This window comes from Mobula birostris, chromosome 4, assembly GCF_030028105.1.
Source record: "Mobula birostris isolate sMobBir1 chromosome 4, sMobBir1.hap1, whole genome shotgun sequence".
In the NCBI taxonomy this organism is placed as follows: domain Eukaryota; kingdom Metazoa; phylum Chordata; class Chondrichthyes; order Myliobatiformes; family Myliobatidae; genus Mobula; species Mobula birostris.
Genome location: NC_092373.1, coordinates 28,975,980 through 28,999,633, shown reverse-complemented (window position 1 = coordinate 28,999,633; position 23,654 = coordinate 28,975,980). Strand labels below are relative to the sequence as shown.

Below are 23,654 nucleotides of genomic sequence, written 5' to 3'. Positions count from 1 at the left end.
TTATGCACATACAAACAGTCCATGCATATAACAGTTACTTATACGTTGTGTTTATATGTACTAAGTGCTTTTTAGATTTTTTATTGTGTTCTTTATAGTTATTGTGGTTTTTTTATGCAGCATCGCATCTGGAGAAATGATCATTTCATTCTCCTTTGCGCTCATGAACTGAAGAATGACAATAAACAACCTTGAATTTCAAAACCTACAGACTCACTTTCAATGACTCTACAACTCGTATGCTCAATATTATTTATTTGCACAATTGTCTTCTTTTGCACATTGGTTGTTTGTCAATATTTGTTTATAGTTTTTGTAAATTCTATTGTATTTCTCTATTTTACTGTAAATGCTCGGAAAAAAATGAAACTTAGGGTAGTATATGGCAATTTACGGACTTTGATAATAAACTTACTTTGATTACTGTACTTTATCGAGCTTTCTTTGCTCTTTGCATGTTCTCGGATAATTGCTAGTTACAGAAATCAGCGTGCAGAAAATCACAAGCCACCTCATATACATTCGCTGTTGCTGTGCGACACTTTCTATTTTTGAAGATTAATAAAACACAGTAAAGGAATCGTGAACCGCAGCAAAACAATCTCATGGAAATGATTTCCCACACTGGATGGAACAGAGTAAATGGTCCCTTATCCACCCACTGAGTGACCAAGTGAAAGTCAGTATTTACAAATTTTCAAAATTGTTCTGAATGGTATATCTCGTTTTCAGACGGTACAGTATTTCCATTGGTGACCTCTGACCCATCTTGTCTATTTCTTTTCCGCCAACTTTGAGTTAAGGTGTAAGTACCTCTGATGAGGAAAAGTCCTGCTATCACCGCAAAGTAAGTCCCATAAACCAGGAACTGCAAGATAAAAGCATACAATTGTTGCAGCTGGTTACACATTTGCATCTGTGCAAAGAATATGATGGATACTGAGCTAGTGTTTGACCCTCAGTTATTGGCTTATATGCAGTTCTTTATAGGATGGAAATAATTCTTTTACTGAAAGTTCAAATGAAAGGTTTAAGATAACTGAACAGGATGACGCCACACTGAAGAAATTAGGTAATCCAGGAAGAATGCTGATGATAAAAGGAGACTGGACAAAATTTAATCATGAAAAATGGTGATGCAGAACATAGTAAAGTGTACCTGGTTTTGAGGACACGAACTGGTGAACTTCTGAACCAGAACCAAAAAGGCTATTGATAAACCACAATAATAGCTTGTTTTGGACTTTAGGTTCATTTGGACTTTTAATCTCATTCAGCTCTGTTGTCACAAGGATCTTTCCTATCAAATGCAATAAGCATATGCAACTGTTCATCTCCGTGTGACAGGAGAACACACATCATAGTACAATAGACTCTGTTTTATTATTTCGTACATTACTGTATCCAAGATCTCAGTTCATCATCCTATCTTATGAGGAAATGTTGAGCACATTAGGGCTTTGCTCTTTGGAACAAAGGATGAGAGGTGACTTAATAGAGGTGTACAAAATTATAAAAGGCATAGGCAGAGTGGCCTTTGTCCCAGAGCAACTACAGAACGTCGTTTTAGGGTGAGTGGAGCAAAATTTTAAGAAGTCAGAGGTAGGTCCTGTACAGAGGGAGTGGTCGGTGCCTGGAATGCACTTCTGAGGGTGGTGGTAGAGGCAGATACATTAGGACATTTAAGAGATTCCGAGATAGGCACATGGAAGAAAGAAAAATGGAAGGGTTAGCTTGAAGGGTTAGATTGATCTTGAGTTGGTTAAAAGGTCTTCACAACATTGCGGGCTGAAGGGCCTGTACTGTGCTGAGCTGCTTTAAGCTTTTTGTTCATAACTTCCATGTTGCCCAAACAAGACCACTGCAGTTCACTCACCGTCCAGTATTTAACCCACCTGAGTGATAATATCCAAACTAAGGCCTCTTGCATCAACGACAACGATGGTCAGGATGGTCTGCAGAACTAGGGCTATGAAGGTATTTACTCCAAACAACAGTGCATAGCGCTCCACGCTTAGGTTAGCAGCAATCTGGTATCTTGATGAAGAAAATAACTGGTTAGACTTTGAAATTTGTGTCCAATATTTGTTCAACAAGGAATAAAAGAATATTTGTAGCCTCCAGTGCAGAATGTGTGGAGCTGGCTGCCACATGATCAGACAGTTTATGGGCCCTAGGGCCTGTTCCTCTTCTATATTCCATGTTCTGTGTCATAGTCTACGTGAGGATCAAGGCTTTCTGAAACCCAAGCTGGAGTCCCATGTGGTCATCAGACAAAGAGACCAGAGTAGGAACTGGCTGCCTTCCACATGGAGACAACTGACACTCTGATCCTGTGTGGAAGAAGGGATCGGCACAATTCTGGAGGGGTAGAGGGCAAATATAAGCCAGCACAATGGAATATTTTAATCTTATTACCAATAAGTTTAAAATAAGCAAATTTCCATTATAAATATGAATAGAGACAATTATAACAGCAAGGATAATGTGTATAGAATTAACATGGGGACAAAATTATATCTGCACACAACTATCCTGGTTCCTAAGCCAAGTGTACTTTGTCACAAATCATCTGGATAATGCTACTGATGATCGACTTTCCCTAATCTCCTGTACTAGTTTAGTCATTAACTTAACTAAGATAAACAGCTAAAGACTGGAATTGTGCCAGTAGATGGGGCAGTTTGTAAGTGGAATGGGAGCATTTGATTGCTAGTATCACCTGAACCTTTATAGACCAATGGAACTTTCCACTTTGCGTCAGTCACAGTTCACAGCAGGTGAGGAGCACCCTGTTTGTTGAGCAACACATCTCCTCTCCCCACTGCTTGTATGGAGCAGGGCTGAGATGTGGGGTAGTCAAAGGTCCAATGTCTGCGTATCTGCATCCAAATGCAAATTCAGGTCTGTTAGAGGCCAGAGGCAGGTGAATACGGACTGTCTTGGGGTTAGACAACTGTGTATGTACATGGCTGGGAGGAAGGAACGGGGGATGTTTTGTAGTTTTGTTGCTTGCTGTGTTCGGTGTTGTTCTGCCGAGCATCATGGGCTTGCTGGTTTGGCATCAGAATAGGTGGTGACACTTGCAGGCTACTCTGTGCATACCCTTGGGGTGTGCCGGTTGTTAACAAAAACACCACATCTCACTGCACACATGATAAATACATATGAATCCTGAATCTTAAATCAGTGAATGTTTACGATTCAATATTGTTTAATATCATTTCCAGTACACAAGCTTAAAGGAGAACAAAATAATTGTTACTCCAGATCCAATGCAGCACCAAAAAAACACAAGACTGAGAACACAATAATAATATATATAAATGCATAAGATAGCTTATATACGTAGATTGATTGTATGTCCATAAAGTGACGCTAGGCACAAGAGTATCTGTACGTAAGGATAAGACCTGATTGACAAATGAATTCTCTATGGAAAAGGTTAGCTATCTGTGGCTGACTTAGGAAATTAAGGACAGTATTATGTGGAACGAAAAGACATACTGTCTAAAGTTACAAAGTTTAGTGGTAGCTATGAAGATTGGGTAAACATTTTGATGCCAGTAATGAATAACAAGGGGAGAAAATAGATTATATGTTAGCAAGAACTACAAAATCAGGCAGTAAGTTCTTCTATAAATACATAAAAATGAAACGGTTGCTCAGACCAATGTTAGTTCTTTTGAAGATGAGACTGTGGAATTGAATTTTCAATGGATTATATGCGGGATTCTTGGCAGTGTGGAGGAACAAAGGCCTCTTTGAGGCCATGTCCATAGACCCCTCAGAGTTGTAGTGCATGTTGATAGGTTTGTTAGGAAGGCACATAGTATTTTGGCCTTCACTAGTCAGGGAATCGAGTTCCAGAGTCGTGAGGTAATGTTGCAGCTCTATAAAAGTCTGGTGAGACCACACTTGGAATATTGTGTTCAGTTCTGGTCACCTCATTGTAGGAAGGATGTGGAAGCTAGGGTATCAAAAGAAGGATTTGGCACGGACTAGAAGGGCCAAGGTGGCCTGTTTCCGTGCTGTAATTGTTATACGGTTATATGTTACAAGGATGTAGTGAATTGAACTGACATTGATTGTCCAAAATTCCCCAGATCATTAAGGGTTCCAGCAGATTGGAGAACTACAAATGTAATGGCCCAGTTTGGGAAAGGAGAGAAGCAGAAAGCAGAGAAGTGCCAGAGAGTCATAGAGGGATAGAGCCCACCGAGCCCCCATTCTCACATTAATTCTACCCTAACCCAGCTCATCAACTCCTCCCCAAATTCCACCACTCATCCACCTACCAGGGACAATTTGTCATGGCCAGTGAACCTACGGACCTGCTGTTCTTTGGCATGTGGCTGGGAACTGGAGCACCCAGAGGAAACCCTCGCTGACATAGGGAGAACAGGCAAACTCCGCTTGCGTGGCCCTAGAAGCCGGGATTACACCCGGGACACTGGATCCCCGATGTGAACGAGGGTCACACCGTATGCAGAGCCTCACCTACGGTTCAGCATTTAACACCATAACTCCATCCAGGCTCGGCAGGAAGCTCAGAGACCTCAGGTTTGACCTTGCCTTTGCAACTGAATCCTGGATTTTCTGTCAGATCGCCGGCAGGAGGTAAGAGTGGGCTCCCTCACCTCCACCCCTCTGACTCTCAACACAGGAGCCCCTCAGGACTGTGTACTAAGTCAGAATCAGAATCAGATTTATTACCACGGGCATGTGACATGAAATTTGCCACACAGTCATGGGTATATAAAGAGTAGAGCAGTGGGCTAAGCACACACCCCTGAGGTGCACCAGTGTTGATCGTCAGCAAGGAGGATACGTTATCACCAATCCACACAGATTGTGGTCTTCCGGTTAGGAAGTTGAGGATCCAATTGCAGAGGGAGGTACAGAGGCCCAGGTTCTGCAATCAGGATTGTGGGAATGATGTATTAAATGCTGAGCTATAGTCGATGAACAGCATCCTGACTTAGGTGTTTGTGTTGTCCAGGTGGTCTAAAGCCGAGTGGAGAGCCATTGAGATTACATCTGCCATTGACCTATTGTGGCGACAGGCAAATTGCAGTGGGTCCAGGTCCTTGCTGAAGCAGGAGTTCAGTCTAGTCATGACCAACCTCTCAAAGCATTTCATCACTGTCGAAGTGAGTACTTCCAGCCGATAGTCATTTTGGCAGCTCACGTTATTCTTCTTAGGCACTGGTATAATTGTTGCCTTTTTGGAAACAAGTGGGATCTTCCACCCATAGCAGTGAGAGGTTGAAAACTATCAACCATCAGGCTTGAAACCAGTGTGGATAAATTCACTCACATCACCTCTGAGCTGATGCCAAATCCAGTGGTCTCACTTTTAGAGACTCTACAACTCATGCCCACGGTATTAATTAATTAATTAATGATGTACTCGCAGAATTTGCCTTTGTTTGCACATTTGTTGTTTACATGTGCAGTTTTTTGTTGATTCTGTTGTGTACTATTGTGACTGCAAGTAAGAGAGTGAATCTCAGGGTTGGATAAGTTAGTCACTGGAATTTAGAAAAATGCAGGAGGATCTCATTGGAACCTACTGAACGTTGAAAGGACTAGATAGGGTCGATGTGGAGAGGTTTCCTATGGTGGGGATATCCAGAACTAGAGGCCACAGCCTCAAAATTGAGGGGTGACCCTTTAGGACAGAGGTAAGGAGGAATTTTTTTAGCCAGAAAGTAGTGAATCCTTCTGCCACAGACTGTGGTGGAGGCCAAGTGGGTGGGTATATTTAAGGTGGAAGTTGATTGTTTCCTGATCGGTCAGGGCATCAAAGGATACGATGAGAAGGCAGGTGTATGGGGTTGAGTGGGATCCGGGATTGGCCATGAGGGCATGGCAGAGTAGACTCAATGGGCTGTACGACCTAATTCTGCTCCTATGTCTTATGGTCTTATATGGTGACATATATATACTTCGATTATAAATTTACTTTGAGCTTTGAGTTATGTGGGGTATGTGCTGGACATAGTTGGTATTGGTTTATTATTGTCACATGTTCCAGGATACAGTGAAAAGCTTATAGAACATAGAACATAGAATAGTACAGCACATTACAGGCCCTTCGGCCCACAATGTTGTGCTGACCCTCAAACTCTGCCTCCCATATAACCCCCCAACTTAAATTCCTCCATATACCTGTCTAGTAGTCTCTTAAACTTCACTAGTGTATCTGCCTCCACCACTGACTCAGGCAGTGCATTCCACGCACCAACCACTCTCTGAGTAAAAAACCTTCCTCTAATATTCCCCTTGAACTTCCCACCCCTTACCTTAAAGCCATGTCCTCTTGTATTGAGCAGTGGTGCCCTGGGGAAGAGGCGCTGGCTATCCACTCTATCTATTCCTCTTATTATATTATCTTGTACACCTCTATCATGTCTCCTCTCATCCTCCTTCTCTCCAAAGAGTAAAGCCCTAGCTCCCTTAATCTCTGATCATAATGCATACTCTCTAAACTATCTTGCATTTTGTTTCGGAACTCACTGTTCCTGAACCTAGCAGTGTGGAACCTAAGATCAGATCACTACAGAGTGCATTGAGGTAGAATATAACAATGCTGAATGAAGCACAAAAGATACCAAACAGGTGCAGTGCAAATAAATGCTAAAGCACAAGATCAAAATGAGCTAGATTATGAGACCAAAAGTCCACCTTATCATACAAGAGCTCTGTTCAAGAGCCTGATAACATTCGTATATGAGCTACCTTCGAGCCTGGTGCTACGTGCTTTCAGGCTTTTGTATCTGCTGCACAACAGGAGAGGGAAGAAGAAAGAACATCAGGGTGGATGGAGGCTTTGCTTACTCTGGCTGCTTTACTGAAGCACTTAAGAGTCCAAGGAGGGGAGGCTGCGTCCTGTCATGTGAGGAGCTAGGTCCACAACTCTCTGGAGTGTCTTGTGGTCACATACAGAAGTGTTACCACCCCCAAGGCATTACGTATGCAGACAGAATGCTTTGGATGGTGCTTCAGTAAAAATTGGTGAGAGTTGACGGAGACAGGACGAATATCATGAGCCTCCTAAGGAAGTAAAGGCTTTGGTGAGCTATCCTGGCTGTCGGAGCAGGATGGGTTATTGGTGATGTTCACACCTAGGAACTCGAAGCCTCTCAACCTCAGCACCGTGAGGGCGTAGACTGGAGCATGTGCATATCTTACAAAATGTATCGCCCAGAACAATAATTGAGTGGGCCCTGATTGGACCCTGCTAGCTTTTAGACTGCCCACAATGTGAGTGGTATGGACAACAATCATCTAGAAGGGAAGGTGTACCGTCCTTGCAGTCAGGATGGTTATACCTCAGCGAGGTCTGACAGTTTGAATGCATTGTGCTTCATGTCAACAGCATCATTGGGTTTGCCGTGGATCACTATAATCATTCCTTATGCTGTTCTCTTGCACCCCCCCCTTTAATAATCTCATCACATCTGGGATGGCACAGATGTGTGGAGGGTAGTGTAACACGTCACAGTGCCAGTGAACCAGGTTCCATTCTTGTCACTATCTATAAGGAGGTTTTTACCTTCTCCTTGTGACTGTGTAGGTTTCCTCTGAATGCTCCAGTTTCTTCCCATGTTCCAAAGATGTACAGGTTAGTAGTTTAATTGTTCACATGGGTGCAATTGGGTTGTGCAGTCCTGGTGCGTCAGAAGGGCCTGTTACAGTGGTCTATTGCTGAAAATCTTAAAAAAAAATTACCAACACATCTGCACAAATACTTCCACACTTCTCCTAACACTCAACGTTTTGTTCAACTCAACGTGGAAAGGTAGGAATTGCTGTCCTGGGGTTGTAGTTAGCAGACCTTCAGGTGCCGGTACCCAGATACTAAGAGAGTTTGTATGATGTGGCTCTGACATGATCCAAGACTTTCAAATTTTCATCCCTGGTAGATGTTTTTATTTTACTAAAAGAAAAAGTTAAATAATAAAAACAAAGAATATGAACGTTCAGCATTGGAGTTAACTTATTGATTTGTTTAGAGATCAGTGTATCTCAAAGATCCAGAAGTTTAATTATAAAGATGTGACTTGGTTGCTTAAAGGCACCTTGACTTGCTTAAAGAAAATTATATGAATTATTGTTTTGGCTGGAATTTAGTGAATCTTATAGAATATAGAACACTTCAGCGCAGTACAGGACCATCAACCCACTATGTTGTGCCAAACTTTTACCCTATTCTTAAGATCAATCTAACCCGTCCCTCCTACAGAACATTTCATTTTTCTATCATTCATGTGCTGATCTAAGAGTTTCTTAAATGCTCCAGATGTACCCGCCTCTACCGCTACCCCTGGCAGGGCGTTCCATGTATCCGCCATATTCTGTGTAAAAAAAGACTTCCTCTGACATCCCACCCTCCCCCCGTGCTTTCCTCCCATCACCTTAAAATTGTGCCCCCTAGTATGAGCTGGGGCGGTGGAGTGGAGATACATCTCTACCAAAGGAGGCCATGAGAACAGGTGGTGGATGGTCATATGAGAAGTTGGTGCGTATCACAAGTCCTGGTTATGTGATCACTGACGCCAGGCAGACAATCTCTGAAGAGTATTGATAGTGGCTGGGGTCACCCATCTTGTAAAGACACTGCCCAGAAGAAGGCAATGGCAAACCACTTCTGCAGAAAACTTTGCCAAGAACAATCATGGTCATGGAAAGACCACGATCACCCACGTCATACAATGTGGCAAATAATGAATGAGCAAGTGTTAGCCATTTCTGCCCTGGGAAAAAGTTTTTGGCTATCCACTCCATCTATGCCTCTTGCCATCTTGTACACTTCTATCAAATTGTCTATTTTATCCAATCTTATCTCATTTTAAATAAAATTTCACTGTCATACTTTGGTAAAACATCATACTCACGTAGCTATGGTAACTAACAAGAAGTAGGAAGCTTTGAACGCGACATAACCAGCGTAACAAACCCAGATGTTGTCTGCACAACCCATGACATATAAAGCACTGGCATCTATCACTGAAAAGATGCCGAGTGCGAATTCTCCCCAGACGAGCCAATCCACCTTCACAAAGCCCACGGCGAAGGACGTAACAGCACCTAGATTCAATCAGAGAGGGAGCTGTCACCGAGTCAGTGCCTGAAGATCAAACACACAGTTAAAGTGAGCAATGCTGCCTTTTGTTTCAGATAATCCACAACTAACAGCTGAACATAATGTGCTTTTTAAAATGATCGATTTTGCAAAGAAAACCTGAGATATCAATTCTTTGGGTCGGTGGTAATAACAAGCAGTTACCAAACTAAAATGATCAAAGTAACACACAGAAAAAACTGGAGGAACTCAGCAGGTCAGGCAGCATTTATGGAGAGGTCCCCTCCATAGATGCCACCTGACCTGCTAAGTTCCTCCAGCCATTTTTGCCTGTTGCTCTGGATTTCCAGCATCTACGGAATCTCTCGCATTTATAAAAATGATCAGGTAATGTTCACAAGAAGTCTACAATTTAACTTGTACATGAATAGTTTAGTAAAACACTAGAAAATTAAAATAGAGGAACACTCATATTACTGATTCCATTGCTTTTAAATTTCTAACACATTGGGTTAATTATTACGCATAATCTGCTGGCTGGCCCTGAATGCTTTAATGTTGCATTGTTCTCATTCCAGCTCTCCTTTTGTAACAAAATTGTAGTAACTAATCAAGAGGAGTCTAACTAGCCATATACTAGGTTACTTAATCTTACCTTTGCCCTCTGACAATAAATGTCTGCGGCCAAATCCTAGAAATCATAGAGCACTTCTCATATATCTGGAACGATCCTGTGGTAAAGAGAGGCACTGATGACAAAATTCACCTTCCCCCCTCAGTGCACCAGCACAGCTTTTGGTCGATTGAAGAAGATGGTTGATGATCACGATATTAGACCTGGCGCTAAACTCACAGGCTAGCAGACAGCAGTGATCCCTACCCTCCAATGCTTCTCTGAGATCTGAACTACCTACAGCAGTCCTGTCAAGGCATTGTGGTGATATATTCTGCACGGTCTCTGCATCACTTCATCTCTCTGCCAAATTCACTAGGAGGACTGGAGAACCAAAGACAGTGTCTCATTCATGCCAGTGTTCCCAGTTTTGTGGCTCTAACTGCAATAGGCCTGCTCCACTGACAGGCCAACAGCAAGCTCCCAAAACAGAAACACGCATTTTTTTACCTTCCATTGGAAAAATATCAGAAAAAAAGGAACAAGTTAAGGATGAGCTCAATACCTCTTTATAAAAATTGCAACATCCCAACCATCTCCTGGGAATCTTTGGCCCATGATGCCATTGACCACAGCTAGAAGGAACGCTGTCACAGGAGAGCAGCATCCATCATCAAGGACCCCCACCATCCAGGCCATGGTCTCTCCTCACTGCTGCCATCAGGAAGGATGTATATGAGCCTTAGGTCCCACACCAGTTCAGGAATAGTTACTACGCCTCAACCATCAGGCTCCTGGACCAGTGTGGATAACATCACTCAACTGATTCCACAATCTATGGACTCACCTTCAAGGACTCAACAACTCATATTCTTAATATTTATGATTTATTTATTTATAATTATTGCTTTAGTTTTTTTCCATTTTTGTATTTCCACAACTTGTTATTTTTTGCACGTTGGTTAGTGTGCATTTTTGTTCGTGCGCGGTTTTTCATTGATGCTATTGTGTTCCTTTGTTTTCTGTGAATGCCCGCAAGGAAATGAATCTCAGGGTAGTATGTGGTGATCTATACTGCGTGTACTTTGAACTTTATGTCTGAGAATGGCGAATCAGCACTTTGGCTGGGATGGAGAACCTCAAAATGAGGAGTGCACAGAAGCCCAGATGGAGCTCAGCACCTCACAACCTGACTGGTGGCCCACACCTCATGCCCATGTGGGGAAGGGTCTGCAGTGGCCACACCAATCACCATGGAAACCAAACAATGAAGATGAATGGGCCAACGAGCATGAGGAGAAACGGAACAATGAAAAGCATCGACTAATTCAGCACAATGTTATGATGAGGTTGTATAAGGCATTGGTGAGGCCGGATCTGGAGTATTGTGTTCAGTTTTGGTCACCAAATTACAGGAAGGATATAAATGAGGTTGAAAGAGTGCAGAGAAGGTTTGGAAGGATGTTGCCGGGACTTGAGAAACTCAGTTACAGAGAAAAGTTGAATAGGTTGGGACCTTATTCCCTGGAGCGTAGAAGAATGAGGGGAGATTTGATAGAGGTGTATAAAATTATGATGGGTATAGATAGAGTGAATGCAAGCAGGCTTTTTCCACTGAGGCAAGGGGAGAAAAAAACCAGAGGACATGGGTTAAAGGTGAGGGGGGAAAAGTTTAAAGGGAACATTGGGGGGGGCTTCTTCACACAGAGAGTGGTGGGAGTATGGAATGAGCTGCCAGACGAGGTGGTAAATGCGGGTTCTTTTTTTAACATTTAAGAATAAATTGGACAGATACATGGATGGGAGGTGTATGGAGGGATATGGTCCATGTGCAGGTCAATGGGACTAGGCAGAAAATGGTTCGGCACAGCCAAGAAGGGCCAAAAGGCCTGTTTCTGTGCTGTAGTTTCTATGGTTTCTATGATTTCTATGGATCTACCCACTCAAGCAGAGCAGAGGTCTCCTTATACAATCATTCAGCTTTCGCTGAAGTTTGTAGAGCCATGAAGTGTCCAATCATCAGTCCTATCATATTTTCTTACATTTAACACCTTCCAAGAGATGTTGACCTCTGACTGCAATGCTACAAAGGGCTACAGGCTGATTTATACTTCTGCGTCAAATGAACGCCGTAACCTACGCCAGTGGCCTACGCGAGTTATGAGCATTTGTACTTGTGCGTTGGTGTGTCTGCGTTGCTCTGCAATTCGGGCACGTCGCACATGCGCACATACCTGCCCGCGCAAGGCTTCACGGTCACGGTGGTCTTTCTCGGGGTAAACAAGTTTAAAGCGAGCGTCTTTTTTCGGAAAATCGAAATTTGCCCTCCATAATTTCGGAGGTCTGTAAAGCTTTATGGAAAGCATTGCAGCCAGAGTTCCTTCCCTGCCCTTCAGTCGCCCAATGGGAAGCTATTGCAGTGTAGGAGGAAATGCGATGCTATCAAGTGGACCAATCACAGTTGTTGCGGTCTGCATTGCCGTGACGTGTAGTTACATTTTGGGAGAGGTGCGCGTCAGGCTATGGCGTAGGGATCCGCGTAGGCTCTGCGTAGGGTTCGTAACTACGCTGTACCTGCGGCGTCGATTTGATGCAGAAGTATAAATCAGCCTTAAGAGGACTGCTGAGAGGATCGTCAGGGTCTCTCTGCCACCCATCAGAGATATTTATCAGGAAAGCTGCGTACGCAGGGCCCTTAGCTTGTCAGTGATCCCTCCCATCCATCGCACATCTCTTTGACCACCTACCATCAGGCAAGAGGTCCCATAGCATTATGACGGGGACTGTTAGGATGGGAAACAGCTTCTTCCCTCGGCCATTTAAGACTACTGAACTCCCTGCCACCACCCAGGTCTCATCACCCATGAGGCACCAGTAGTGCTACACTGTTTACTTTTTAACTTCTGTCATAAATGCACCTTATGCTAAATGTCAATCTTCTGGAATATGCTTTAATATTTGTTAATTTATTTGCGGTAATATAACTTCATGTGTTGTGTGTGAGTCATATGTACTGTGTTGTGCACCTTGGTCCAGAGGAACATTGGTTCGTGTGGCTGTATATGCAAATCAGGATCAGAATCAGATTTAGTATCACCGGCGCATGGCGTGAGGTTTGTTGTTTTGTGGCAGTAGTACATTGCAATACATAGTAATTAAAACTATAAATTACAATGATAAGTATCTATGGAAATACATAAGTAGTGCAAAAAAAGAGGGAATAAAATGCTGAGGAAGAGTTTGTGGGTTCATTGTCCATTCCAAAATCTGAAGGAAGAGGGGAAAGAGGTTGTTCCGGAAATGTTGATGTGTGTCTATACCTCCTCCTTGGTAGCAAAGCGAAGAGGCCATGTGCTGGGTAATTGGGGTCCTTAATGATGGATGCTGCCTTCTTCAGGCATTGCCTGGATACCGGGGAGGCGAGTGCCCATGGTGCAATTGGCAGAGTTCACAGCATTTCCGAACCTGTGCAGTGGCCCCTCCATACCAGACGGTGAATCAACCAGTTAGAATGTTCTCCACAGTACATCTGTAGAAATTTGCAAGTGTCTTTGGTGACATACCAATTCTCTTCAAACTCCTAATGAAATATAGCCACTGTTGTACCTCCTTTGTAATTGCATCAATATGTTGGACCTAGGATAGATCCTCAAAGACGTTGACACCCAGAAACTTGAATCTGTTCAGCTTTTCCACTTCTGCGCCCTCGATGAGGACAGATGTGTGTTCCCTCAACTTCCCCTTGCTGTGACACCACTGAGGCAGCTGATCTACCTCGCTCCTGTACACTCCTTGTCACCGCCTGAAATTCCTCCAACCAGAGTTGTGTTGTCGGCAAATTTGTGGATGGCATTTGAACTGTGCCTGGCCACACAGTCATGGGTGTGGAGATAGAGCAGTGGGCTAAGCACACACCCTTGGGGTGCACCAGTGCTGATTGTTCATGAGCTGGTGTTAATTCCAACCACACAGGCTGTGGTCTCACGGTGAGGAAGTCAAAAATCCCGTTGTAGAAGGAGGTACACAGGCCTAAGACTTGGACCTTGTTGATTAAAGTGTTTACATTTAAATGACAATAAAATTGAACTTGAACTTCACTGTGCTGGCATTGGATTGGCTCCAGGGGAGGTTCACTGGAATGATTCCAGGAATAAAAGGTTACTATATGAGGAGTGTTTGATGGCTCTCTGGGCTTATACTTGCCAGAGTTTAGAAGAATAAGGGAGGGAATCTCATTAAAACCTATTGAATATTGAAAGGCCTAAATAGAGTGGATGTGGAAAGGATGTTTCTGATAGTGGGGGAGTCTAGTACCAGAGGGTACAGGCTCAGAATACAAACACGTCCCTTTAAAGCAAAGATGAGTAGGAATTTCTTTAGCTAGAGGGTGGTGAATTTCTGAAATTCACTGCCACAGATGGCTGTGGAGGCCAAGTCATTGCATATATTTTAAGCAGAGAGACGTAGGTTCTTAATTAGTAAAGACAACAAAGATTACGGAGAAGGCTGAAGATTAGAATTAAAAGGGATGGGAAATTAGCTATGCTGTAGTGGTGGAGCAGAGCCAGTGGACTCGACGCACTTATGTTTTGTGGTCTTCACTAGATGGTCTTGTTGGGTGGGACTTGCCTTTTAAGCTACACTCTCCCGCAGACAATGGAAGTCTCTCTTGTCCAAGGCTATTGGATTGTGTAACTCACAAAAAATGCTGGAGGAACTCGGCATGTCAGGCAGCATCTATGGAAATAAATAAACAGCTGACGTTTCGCGCCGAACTCTTCATCAGGACTGGAAAGGAGGGGAGACGATGGCAGAGTAAGAAGGTGGGGGAGGGGCATCTGCAGGATCACTTGTGTTTAATGTTTAACTCTCTCTCACTTTGCCTGATGCTCTTGTGGTATCTACCAGTTCTCACTAGAGGTGTCTTGATCTGGGTGCTGGTGACTAACTCAGAGTGGAATTTTACAGGAACTTAGCTGTTGTCATTCCTCATTTAAATAGATTTAGATAATATCAAAAGATGCTAATTCTTATGGTAAAATAGATAAATATTATAATTCAACTTACTCATAAAGGTTGACACTGCTTCCACTCCACCGTTATAGGTTGAGTCGTTTCGGGATGGTTCAATGTGATCCCACAGCACCTGTATATAATTTGTCACTTGGAGATACCCACAGGTAGCCAATGCCCACCAGGCAGACCAGTAGATGATTTCTGGAGAGGAATAGCTTTCCTTGAAATCAGAATACAACTGGAAGAGGCTCTGTATGATACCCTTGCGCTCAGCTGCTTTCTCCGGACTGGGCGCACCTTTCTGCACGTCAGCCGGACCTTGCGAGGCGGCCACGATATCTAGATCACCTTGTGGGAAAGCATCTCCGGGGGCTGGCTTGACATTTTCGGTGGATGGCGCGACCCGAACGCCTTCTGTTTCTTTCCTGTGAAAGAACATACTTCTCTTGGGCATCGGCAGGGGGATGGAGACAAGGAAGCCCAGAGACACTGACACCAGAGAAATCACGTTCAGAATGAAGTAAGATACATCGCCTACAGAGACCAAGACTTGTCCCAGCACGGAGCCGAAGGTGTATGCGACCAATGTGATACTCCGGCAGTAACTAGTCACCTTTTGGTAGTGCTTTAAGTCAACAATACTGTAAATATAAGAGTAATAAGCTATTTCAGTGGCAGACACAAAGCCGTAGGTGAACTCTAAGAACTGCATGGCCAGGACCCCGTGCGCAAACAGGAGCATCAGCCACGTGGCGATGAAGCTGATCCCTTGCAACATTAACACAGGTTTGTATCTGAGGTAGTCGGTGACCAAGAAGATGGGAACCAAAATTACCAAGTAGGAGTAGGTCCATACTGGTAATATTTCATTCGTAACCTGAAAGTGAATGGAAAAATGGGGTTAAAAAAGAACGAGTTCATTGTGCTGTGCACGTGTAAATGTACGCACAGCCCCAGTGAGAAACCTACCCACCGCAGCATCACAGGCACTTGGCATCATGTGAGCAGCATTCATGAGAAAAACATAAATTATACACAGTATAATACCCACGATCTCAATTTAAGTTCAGGGGTGGCCGCCCCTTTGCTGTTGTAGCCCCTAGACTGTGGAACAGCATTCCCCTCCCTATCAGATCTGCCCCCTCCATTGACTCTTTTAAGTCCAGGCTCAAAACTTACCTTTATTCACCAGCGTTTGAATCTTCCTGACGTGGCTGGTTTTTGGCTTGTCCCGAGGCTCATGTGTTGTTTATTTTGTGCCTATCAGCTGTGTGCCTTGTTGTTTATATCTGTGTTTCTTGTATTTGTGATTTTAGCTACCTGTTATGGCTTGTACAGCACTTTGGTCAACATGGGTTGTCTTTAAACGTGCTTTATCAATAAATTTGACTTGACTTGACAATGAAGAACAATTAGAGCAAAGAAACAGTCCATTTTTAATCTAAAAGTGATCAGAGGTGGCCGTAGAGCTGCCAAACGGTAGTGCCTGGGGCTTTGCTGGATGGATCAAGCTCGGTGGCTGCGGGGAAGTAGCTGTTCTTGAACTTGGTGGAGTGGGACTTCAGGCTTCTGTATCTCCTGCCCAATGGTGGACGGATGACGTGGCAGGGAAGCTTTGATTATTGATTAAAACTAATATAAAACAAACTTATGCAGCATTAAAACAAATATAGTGTTGCAATAGGAAAACAGGACATACCTGTACAAAGCTGCATGAAATTTCATGGATTTGGTTTAGAATCAGAAAATATATACAGTATAATAGATGGTAGTCATCAGGTGAAGCCCATAACTTCAGTAACGGAGAAAGGAACTGCAACATTCATGAGTCAAGAGACAGTAAAATATCTTCCTGGTTTGTTTTTTTTTGGTTTTACTTTTAAGAAAAAGGTGAGAGGCTTGATGAAGTGAATCAAGGCACTGAAAGACTATACCAGCATTGTCAAAGGATTCCAGTTCGAGGTGAAGGAGTTGTTTTAGGGGGTGGAGTGTATATTTGCACCTGTTCTGAAGAAATCACCCTCTACACTAATGTTTCCGACACATTTTCCTTTTATATCAATGATGGTTTTCTTTGCAGTAGAGATGACATGACTCTTAACCACAATTGTTCAACTTCCTGCAAGTTGGCTCCCACCCTTTCTCCTCCCATTCAAGACGAGGGTACGGCTACTTTCGTCCTCATCTTCCGCACCTTCCCATAATCTATAGTTATGGGACAAGTGGCAGAAAAGGAGTGTCAGGGACGGGGGGGCGGGGGAGGGGCACAGGTGTAGACACACCCAACCCTGAGAAATCAGGCAAGGCTACTTGATTCCAGACAGTTAGTTTATTGATCATTACAGTGCTTCCCACTCCTTCCCCTTTTCCCAATTATGATTCCTCTCTCCCTGCCCTCTTTCCCACTCCCAGTCCACAATAGAGACCCGTATCAGAATCAGGTTTATCGTCGCTCACATATGCCATGAATTTTATTTTTGTGGCAGCAGTACAGTGCAATACATAAAATTACTATAGTACTGAGCAAAAGTGCTAGACATCCTAGCTCTATATATGTGCCTAAGACTTCTGCACAGAGCGCAGTGTTTGATGGGGTTTGCCCCGCTGCAGTGTATGGCAAGTGCAGATTGGATGATCACTTATCAGGCACCTCTATTCAGTCCACAAGCTTAACTCTGAGCCGATAGTTGCCTCTCACTTCAACCCCTCCACCATCCCACTCCCACTTAGGCCTCTGTTGACTGGACACAATGGGGCACCCAGGACACAAGTCCAAAATTTAGATAACGTGCTATTCCCATCTGGCGTTTCACATTTCCTCCTTTCCTGATCATTCAGATTTGGTTCATCTCCTTCGAATTATACATCCTCCAGACACTCCTTTACCACCCCCTTTCAGACACACTATCTTCAGACATGCCATTTGGTATGTGCTGATGTCCATCGCAGATTATATCTGATGTTCATTCTGCCCCACTCCATAAACCCTGTTACACTACCATCTCAACTTCAACACTCCTCTCTCCAATTCCAACCTCACTCCTTCCAACCACGCTGCTTCACTCCCTCTGCACCAGTCCTAATCTCACCATAAAACAAACCTGCAGATAAGGGAGGTGCTGTAGTAGTCTGGCGTACAGACCTATACTTTGCTGAAGCCCAGCGACAACTCTCAGACACCTCCTCTTACTTACCCCTGGAACACGACCCCACTAAGGAGCACAGGATATTGTCTCCCACACCATCACCAACCTCTGGGGAATCTCCCATCCACTCCCACCAATCTCATAGTTCCCATACTCCACAACTCCCCTTTCTACCTCCTACCCAAGATCCACAAACCCGCTTGTTCAGGTAGACCCATTGTTTCAGCTTGTTCCTGCCCACTGAACTCATTTCAGCTTACCTCAACTCTGTTTTCTCCCCCCCTAGTTCAGTCCCTCCCTACCTACATCCATGACACTTCACATGCTCTGGATCTTTTCAATAATTTCAGTTTCCCTGGCCCCATCACCTCATTTTTACTATGGACGTGCAGTCCCTATACACCTCTATCCCCAACCAGAAAGGCTTCAAAGCTCCATTTTTTTTCTGGACAGCAGACCCAACCAGTTCCCCTCCACCACCACTCTCCTCCGCCTAGTGGAATTTGTCCTCACTCTAAATATTTTCTCCTTTGGCTCCTCCTGCCTCCTTCAAACAAAAGGTGTAGCCATGGGCACTCACATGGGTCCCAGCTATGCCTGCCTGTTTGTCGGCTACGTGGAACAGTCTATGTTCTAAGCCTATACTGTTGACCATCCCGCACTTTTCCTACGCTACACCAATGCGGAACTTGTTGACTTCATCCACTTTGCCTCCAACTTCCACCCGTCCCTAAAATTTACCTGGTCCATTTCCAACACCTCCTGCCCCTTTTCTGATCTCTCTACGTCTGTCTCTGGGGTCTGCTTATCTACTGATGTCTATATAAAACGTACTGACTCTCACAGCTACCTGGACTATATATCATCCCACCCTGTTACTTGTAAAACCACCATCCTCTTCTCACAATTCCTCTGTCGCCACTGCATCTGCTCTCAGGCTTTTCATTCCAAAATGAAAGCGATGTCCTCCTTCTTCAAAGAAAGGAGCTTCCCTTCCTCCACCCCAATGCTGCCCTGAACCGCATCTCTTCCATTTCGGGCACGTCTGCTCCCACCCCAACCTCCCACCACCCTACCAGGGATATGGTTCTTCTTGTCTTCACCTGTCACCCAACCAGCCTCCGCGTCCAGCACATAATTCTCCAGAATTTCAGCCATCTTCATCTCCCCCTCCCCAACCACTTTCTGCTTTCCGCAGGGTTGCTCTCTACGCAATTCCTTGGTCCATTCATCCCTCCCCACTGATCTCCCTCCTGACACTTATCCTTGCAAGAGGAACAAGTGCCACACCTGCCCCTACACCTTCTCCCTCATTACCATTCAGGGCCCCAAACAGTCCTTCCAGGAGAGGCGAAACTTCACCTGTGAGTCTGTTGTGGTCATCTACTGTATCCAGTGCTCCCAGTGCGGCCTCCTGTATACCGGACAGACACGACGTAGTTTGGGAGACTGTTTTGCCAAGCACTTACGCTCCGTCTGCCAGAAAAAGCAAGATCTCTCTGTGGCATAAAAATCAATTTCTTGAACTTCCGGTAATGCCTCCCCCCTTCACTATTTCCCACCCCTTTTCCCCTCTCTCACCTTATCTCCTTGCCTGCCCACTGCCTCCCTCTGATTCTCCTCCCCCCTTTAGTCTCTTACTTTCTTCCATGGCTTTCTGTCCTCTCCTATCAGATTTCCCCTTCTCCAACTCTATATCCCTTTCACCAATCAACTTCCAGCTCCTTAATTCAGTCCCCCACCTCCAAGTTTCACCTATCACCAGGTGTTTCTTCCTCGTCTCCCCCCAACTTTCAACTTTACTCCTCGTCTTTTTTTTCTCCGGTCCTGCTGAAGGGTCTCAGCCCAAAACGTCAACTGTACTTTTTTTCCATAGATGCTGCCTGGCCTGCTGAGTTCCTCCAGCATTTTGTCTGTGTTGCTTGGAATTCCAGCATCTGCAGAGTTTCCAATGTTACATTTCTAATTTTTGCTAGCTTTGATGAAAGATCATCTGACTGAAATGTTAACTCTGTTCTCGCTCCATGGATTCTGCCTGATCGTTGAGCATTTCCCATGTCTTCAGTTTTCACGTCAGATTTCTGGCATCAACAGTATTGTATTTTTACATAATGATTAGAAAGGCCAGATTTTGGTAAAGTATTTAAAGGGCTCCCTTGCCGTTGAACAGTGTTTCCAGTAATGCAAATCTGATGTTAAATGTAGAAAAATGGGGACTTCATCCATTCGAATGGGACTCCACAGGGGACTGTCTTGTCTCCCTTTCTCTTCACCATTTACACCTCGGACTTCAACTACTGCACAGAGCCTTGTTATCTTCAGAAGTTTTCGAATGACTCTGCCATAGTTGGATGCATCAGCAAGGAAGATGAGGCTGAGTACAGGGCTACGGTAGGAAACTTTGTCACATGGTGTGAGCAGAATTATCTGCAGCTTAATGTGAAAAAGACCAAGGAGGTGGTGGTAGACCTGAGGAGAGCTAAGGCACCGGTGACCCCTGTTTCCAAAGGGATTACAAATATCCGGAGATACGAATTGACAATAAACTGGACTGGTCAAAGAACACTGAGGCTGTCTACAAGAAGGGTCAGAGCCGTCTCTACTTCCTGAGGAGACTGAGGTCCTTTAACATCTGCCGGACGATGCTGAGGATGTTCTACGAGTCTGTGGTGGCCAGTGCTATCATGTTTGCTGTTGTGTGCTGGGGCAGCAGGCTGAGGGTAGAAGACACCAACAGAATCAACAAACTTATTCATAAATAACAGGAATTCTGCAGATGCTGGAAATTCAAGCAACACACATCAAAGTTGCTGGTGAACGCAGCAGGCCAGGCAGCATCTCTAGGAAGAGGTACAGTCGACGTTTCAGGCCAAGACCCTTCGTCAGGACTAACTCATTCGTAAGGCCAGTGATGTTATAGGGATGGAACTGGACTCCCTCACAGCGGTGCCTGAAAAGAGGATGCTGTCTAAGTTACATACCATCTTGGTCAATGTCTCCCATCCACCACATTATGTACTGGGTGGGTACAGGAGTACATTCAGCCAGAGACTCATTCCACCGAGATGCAGCACTGAGCGTCATAGGAAGTCATTCCTGCCTGTGGCCATCAAACTTTACAACTCCTCCCTTGGAGGGTCAGACATCCTGAGCCGATAGGCTGGTCCTGGACTTATTTCATAATTTACTGGCATAATTTACATATTACTATTTAACCATTTGTGGTTCTATGACTATTTATTATTTATGGTGCAACTGTAACGAAAACCAATTTCCCCCCGGATCAATAGAGTATGACTATGACTATGACTATGATTCAGTGGTAAATTAAATCTGAATGACTGGCTACAAATGTGATGTCTTACACATTCTGCTTTCAATTACTTTTAGTCACTTTAAAAAGTTTGGAATACTTTAATGTTCTTTATGTTTCAGCTTTTTTTAAAAATATTTCTCTCTTTGAATCCAGCCATTTTTTCTAAATTAACTTTACCTGTGCATGGAGATAAAATTGGAGGACATTTGGGGCAGCAATGAAGGTTCTCCATCTCCGTCTGTCCACAGCATCGCACACAGATAAAGAAGGATTCAAAAAAACAATTTTATTTTGACCAGTCAGAGTTGTTATCCCTGAGCTGAACCTCCAAACCTGGAGGACTGGTGGGTCACTATTAGTCTGGCCTCTACCCTTTGACCTGTTTGGCATGGGTGATCCTACCAAGGGCCAAAGCATAAAGCCCTGACTCCAGCCAACATAATTCTCCAGGTCATTGAGGCACGCAAGTCTCCAAACTCTACGGCAAGGCCTCTTGCAGGAGATTTAGGTGGAATCTGAGCGTTTTTACCCAGGGAGTGGTGAGTACCTGGAAAGCAGAGCCTGAGAAAGTCGCTGATAGCATTTACTAGGAATCTAGACGAGTACTTGAATTCCGTTGGCATGGACTAACTGCTGGAAGATGGGATTAATATAGATGGGTGCCCACTGGTCAGGATGGACGTGATGGGCCAAATGGCCCATTTCCATGCTCCATGACGCTGTCTTTAATATTGAAATAGATATTGAAAACAACACATGCTGGCTCCGGTATACCTAATAAAGATGAATTATTCAGACAGGCCCCAGGAGGGATCCGGGAGGATGATTCCCCTATTGGATTGTTCATAGAATCTCACCGAAAAATAAAGTCTTGGACGGGTGCATTTTAGATCCATTGTCTCCTAGTAAAATCTAGCCTATCTAGCCCAGGGGCAGCAGGCTGAGGGTAGCAGACACCAACAGAATCAACAAACTCATTCGTAAGGCCAGTGATGTTGTGGGGATGGAACTGGACTCTCTGACGGTGGTGTCTGAAAAGAAGATGCTGTCCAAGTTGCATGCCATCTTGATCAATGTCTCCCATCCACTACATAATGTACTGGGTGGGCACAGGAGTACATTCAGTCAGAGACTCATACCACCGAGATGCAACACAGAGCATCATAGGAAGTCATTTCTGCCTGTGGCCATCAAACTTTACAACTCCTCCCTTGGAGGGTCAGACACCCTGAGCCAATAGGCTGGTCCTGGACTTATTTCATAATCTACTGGCATAATTTACATATTACTATTTAACTATTTATGGTTTTATTACTATTTATTATTTATGGTGCAACTGTAATGAAAACCAATTTCCCCCGGGATCAATAAAGTGTGACTATGACTATGACTATGATCTACCCAAAGCACGGCCAGTGATGGAAATCTCAACTGAAACCAGATGCAACACTCCAAACTAGAAGGTGTAGAAGTGCTTCTCTTGGAAGAAATAGAACATAGAACAGTATGGGCTCACAATTTCGTGCTGCCCTTTTAACCTGCTCTGCGAATGAATAAGCTCTTCTCAGGCTTCCAGCCAGGTACAGGGATCAGGCTAAAGGACAAGGAAGTCTCGCCTTCTCTTTATGCAATGATTCAAGGTGACGAATATTGTGGTGAAATTCATCCCCACAGAGGTAAGTGAAAAGTGGATCGAGTGCTTTCCTGGCAGATATGATGAATAAACTTTTCTCGGGCTTCCAGCCAGTCTACAGGTCTGTGGAAGCCCAGAAAGAGTTTGCTTGCCATATAAAGCCGGCTGGTGGTCTAGTGGCACCAGCGTTGGACTTCGGGGCGAGAGGTCCCAAGTTCGAATCTGGCCGGCTCCCTTGCACGCTCTCCATCCGTGCCTGGGTTGAGTGTCGAGCTAACAACTCGACTTCGTAAAAAAAAAAACCTGGAGAAGGATCTGCTCCACCAGGTTTCAGATGCCCAAGCCACGCCGTATGTTGAGCATACCAAAAAGATCAGTACAAAAAGCTTGTCATGACGGCGCCCTGACGACTCCTCCAGGAGTTAAGGGCGCACACACACGCACACACACACACATTGGGAAAGAACCAGATCTTTATTTACTCTGAGAATGCTTGCATCCCAACAGGGATGCAAGGAAGTGGAAAGGCAGCTGAAATGTATTGAATAGCTGCCACTGTCTTCTCCCTCAGAAGAAAATCTGACTGAATTAGCCATATCTTCTCATCCAATCTAAATATATACAGTATTTACGGACACATACCTGATCAATGGTTAAATTTTTATCAGGTCCAACAAGATAGGGTGTAAGAAAAGGCTCCGATGGTCTCATCATGGTAAAAAATCCATAGGCACACAGAAGTAGTGTGGGATATAGCCATCCATTGCTTTGCACTGGTTTGCAACAATCCATGAATTTACAGCACGTTGACATTGTTCTGACCAGAACTAATCCTTTCT

General features: G+C 44.2%; 1 protein-coding gene across 6 annotated transcripts; it reads right to left on the bottom strand.

The window, feature by feature from the left end:
* Positions 1-23,642, bottom strand: LOC140195873 (thiamine transporter 2-like). Of its 6 annotated transcripts, none has more exons than XM_072254513.1 (5): positions 23,458-23,642; positions 14,772-15,597; positions 8,904-9,096; positions 1,896-2,037; positions 1-868 (listed from the first exon to the last, which is right to left on the bottom strand). In XM_072254513.1, exons 1-5 carry the CDS (start codon positions 23,626-23,628, stop codon positions 698-700), a joined length of 1,503 nt encoding a protein of 500 aa, XP_072110614.1. In that variant the 5' UTR covers positions 23,629-23,642; the 3' UTR covers positions 1-697. The 6 variants fall into 6 exon arrangements, with proteins under 6 accessions (XP_072110614.1, XP_072110615.1, XP_072110616.1 ...); XM_072254514.1 differs by lacking the exon at positions 23,458-23,642 and adding an exon at positions 19,229-19,260; XM_072254515.1 differs by lacking the exon at positions 1-868 and adding an exon at positions 9,747-9,822 and having other exon boundaries at positions 1,943-2,037.
* Positions 23,643-23,654: the final 12 nt, after the last annotated feature.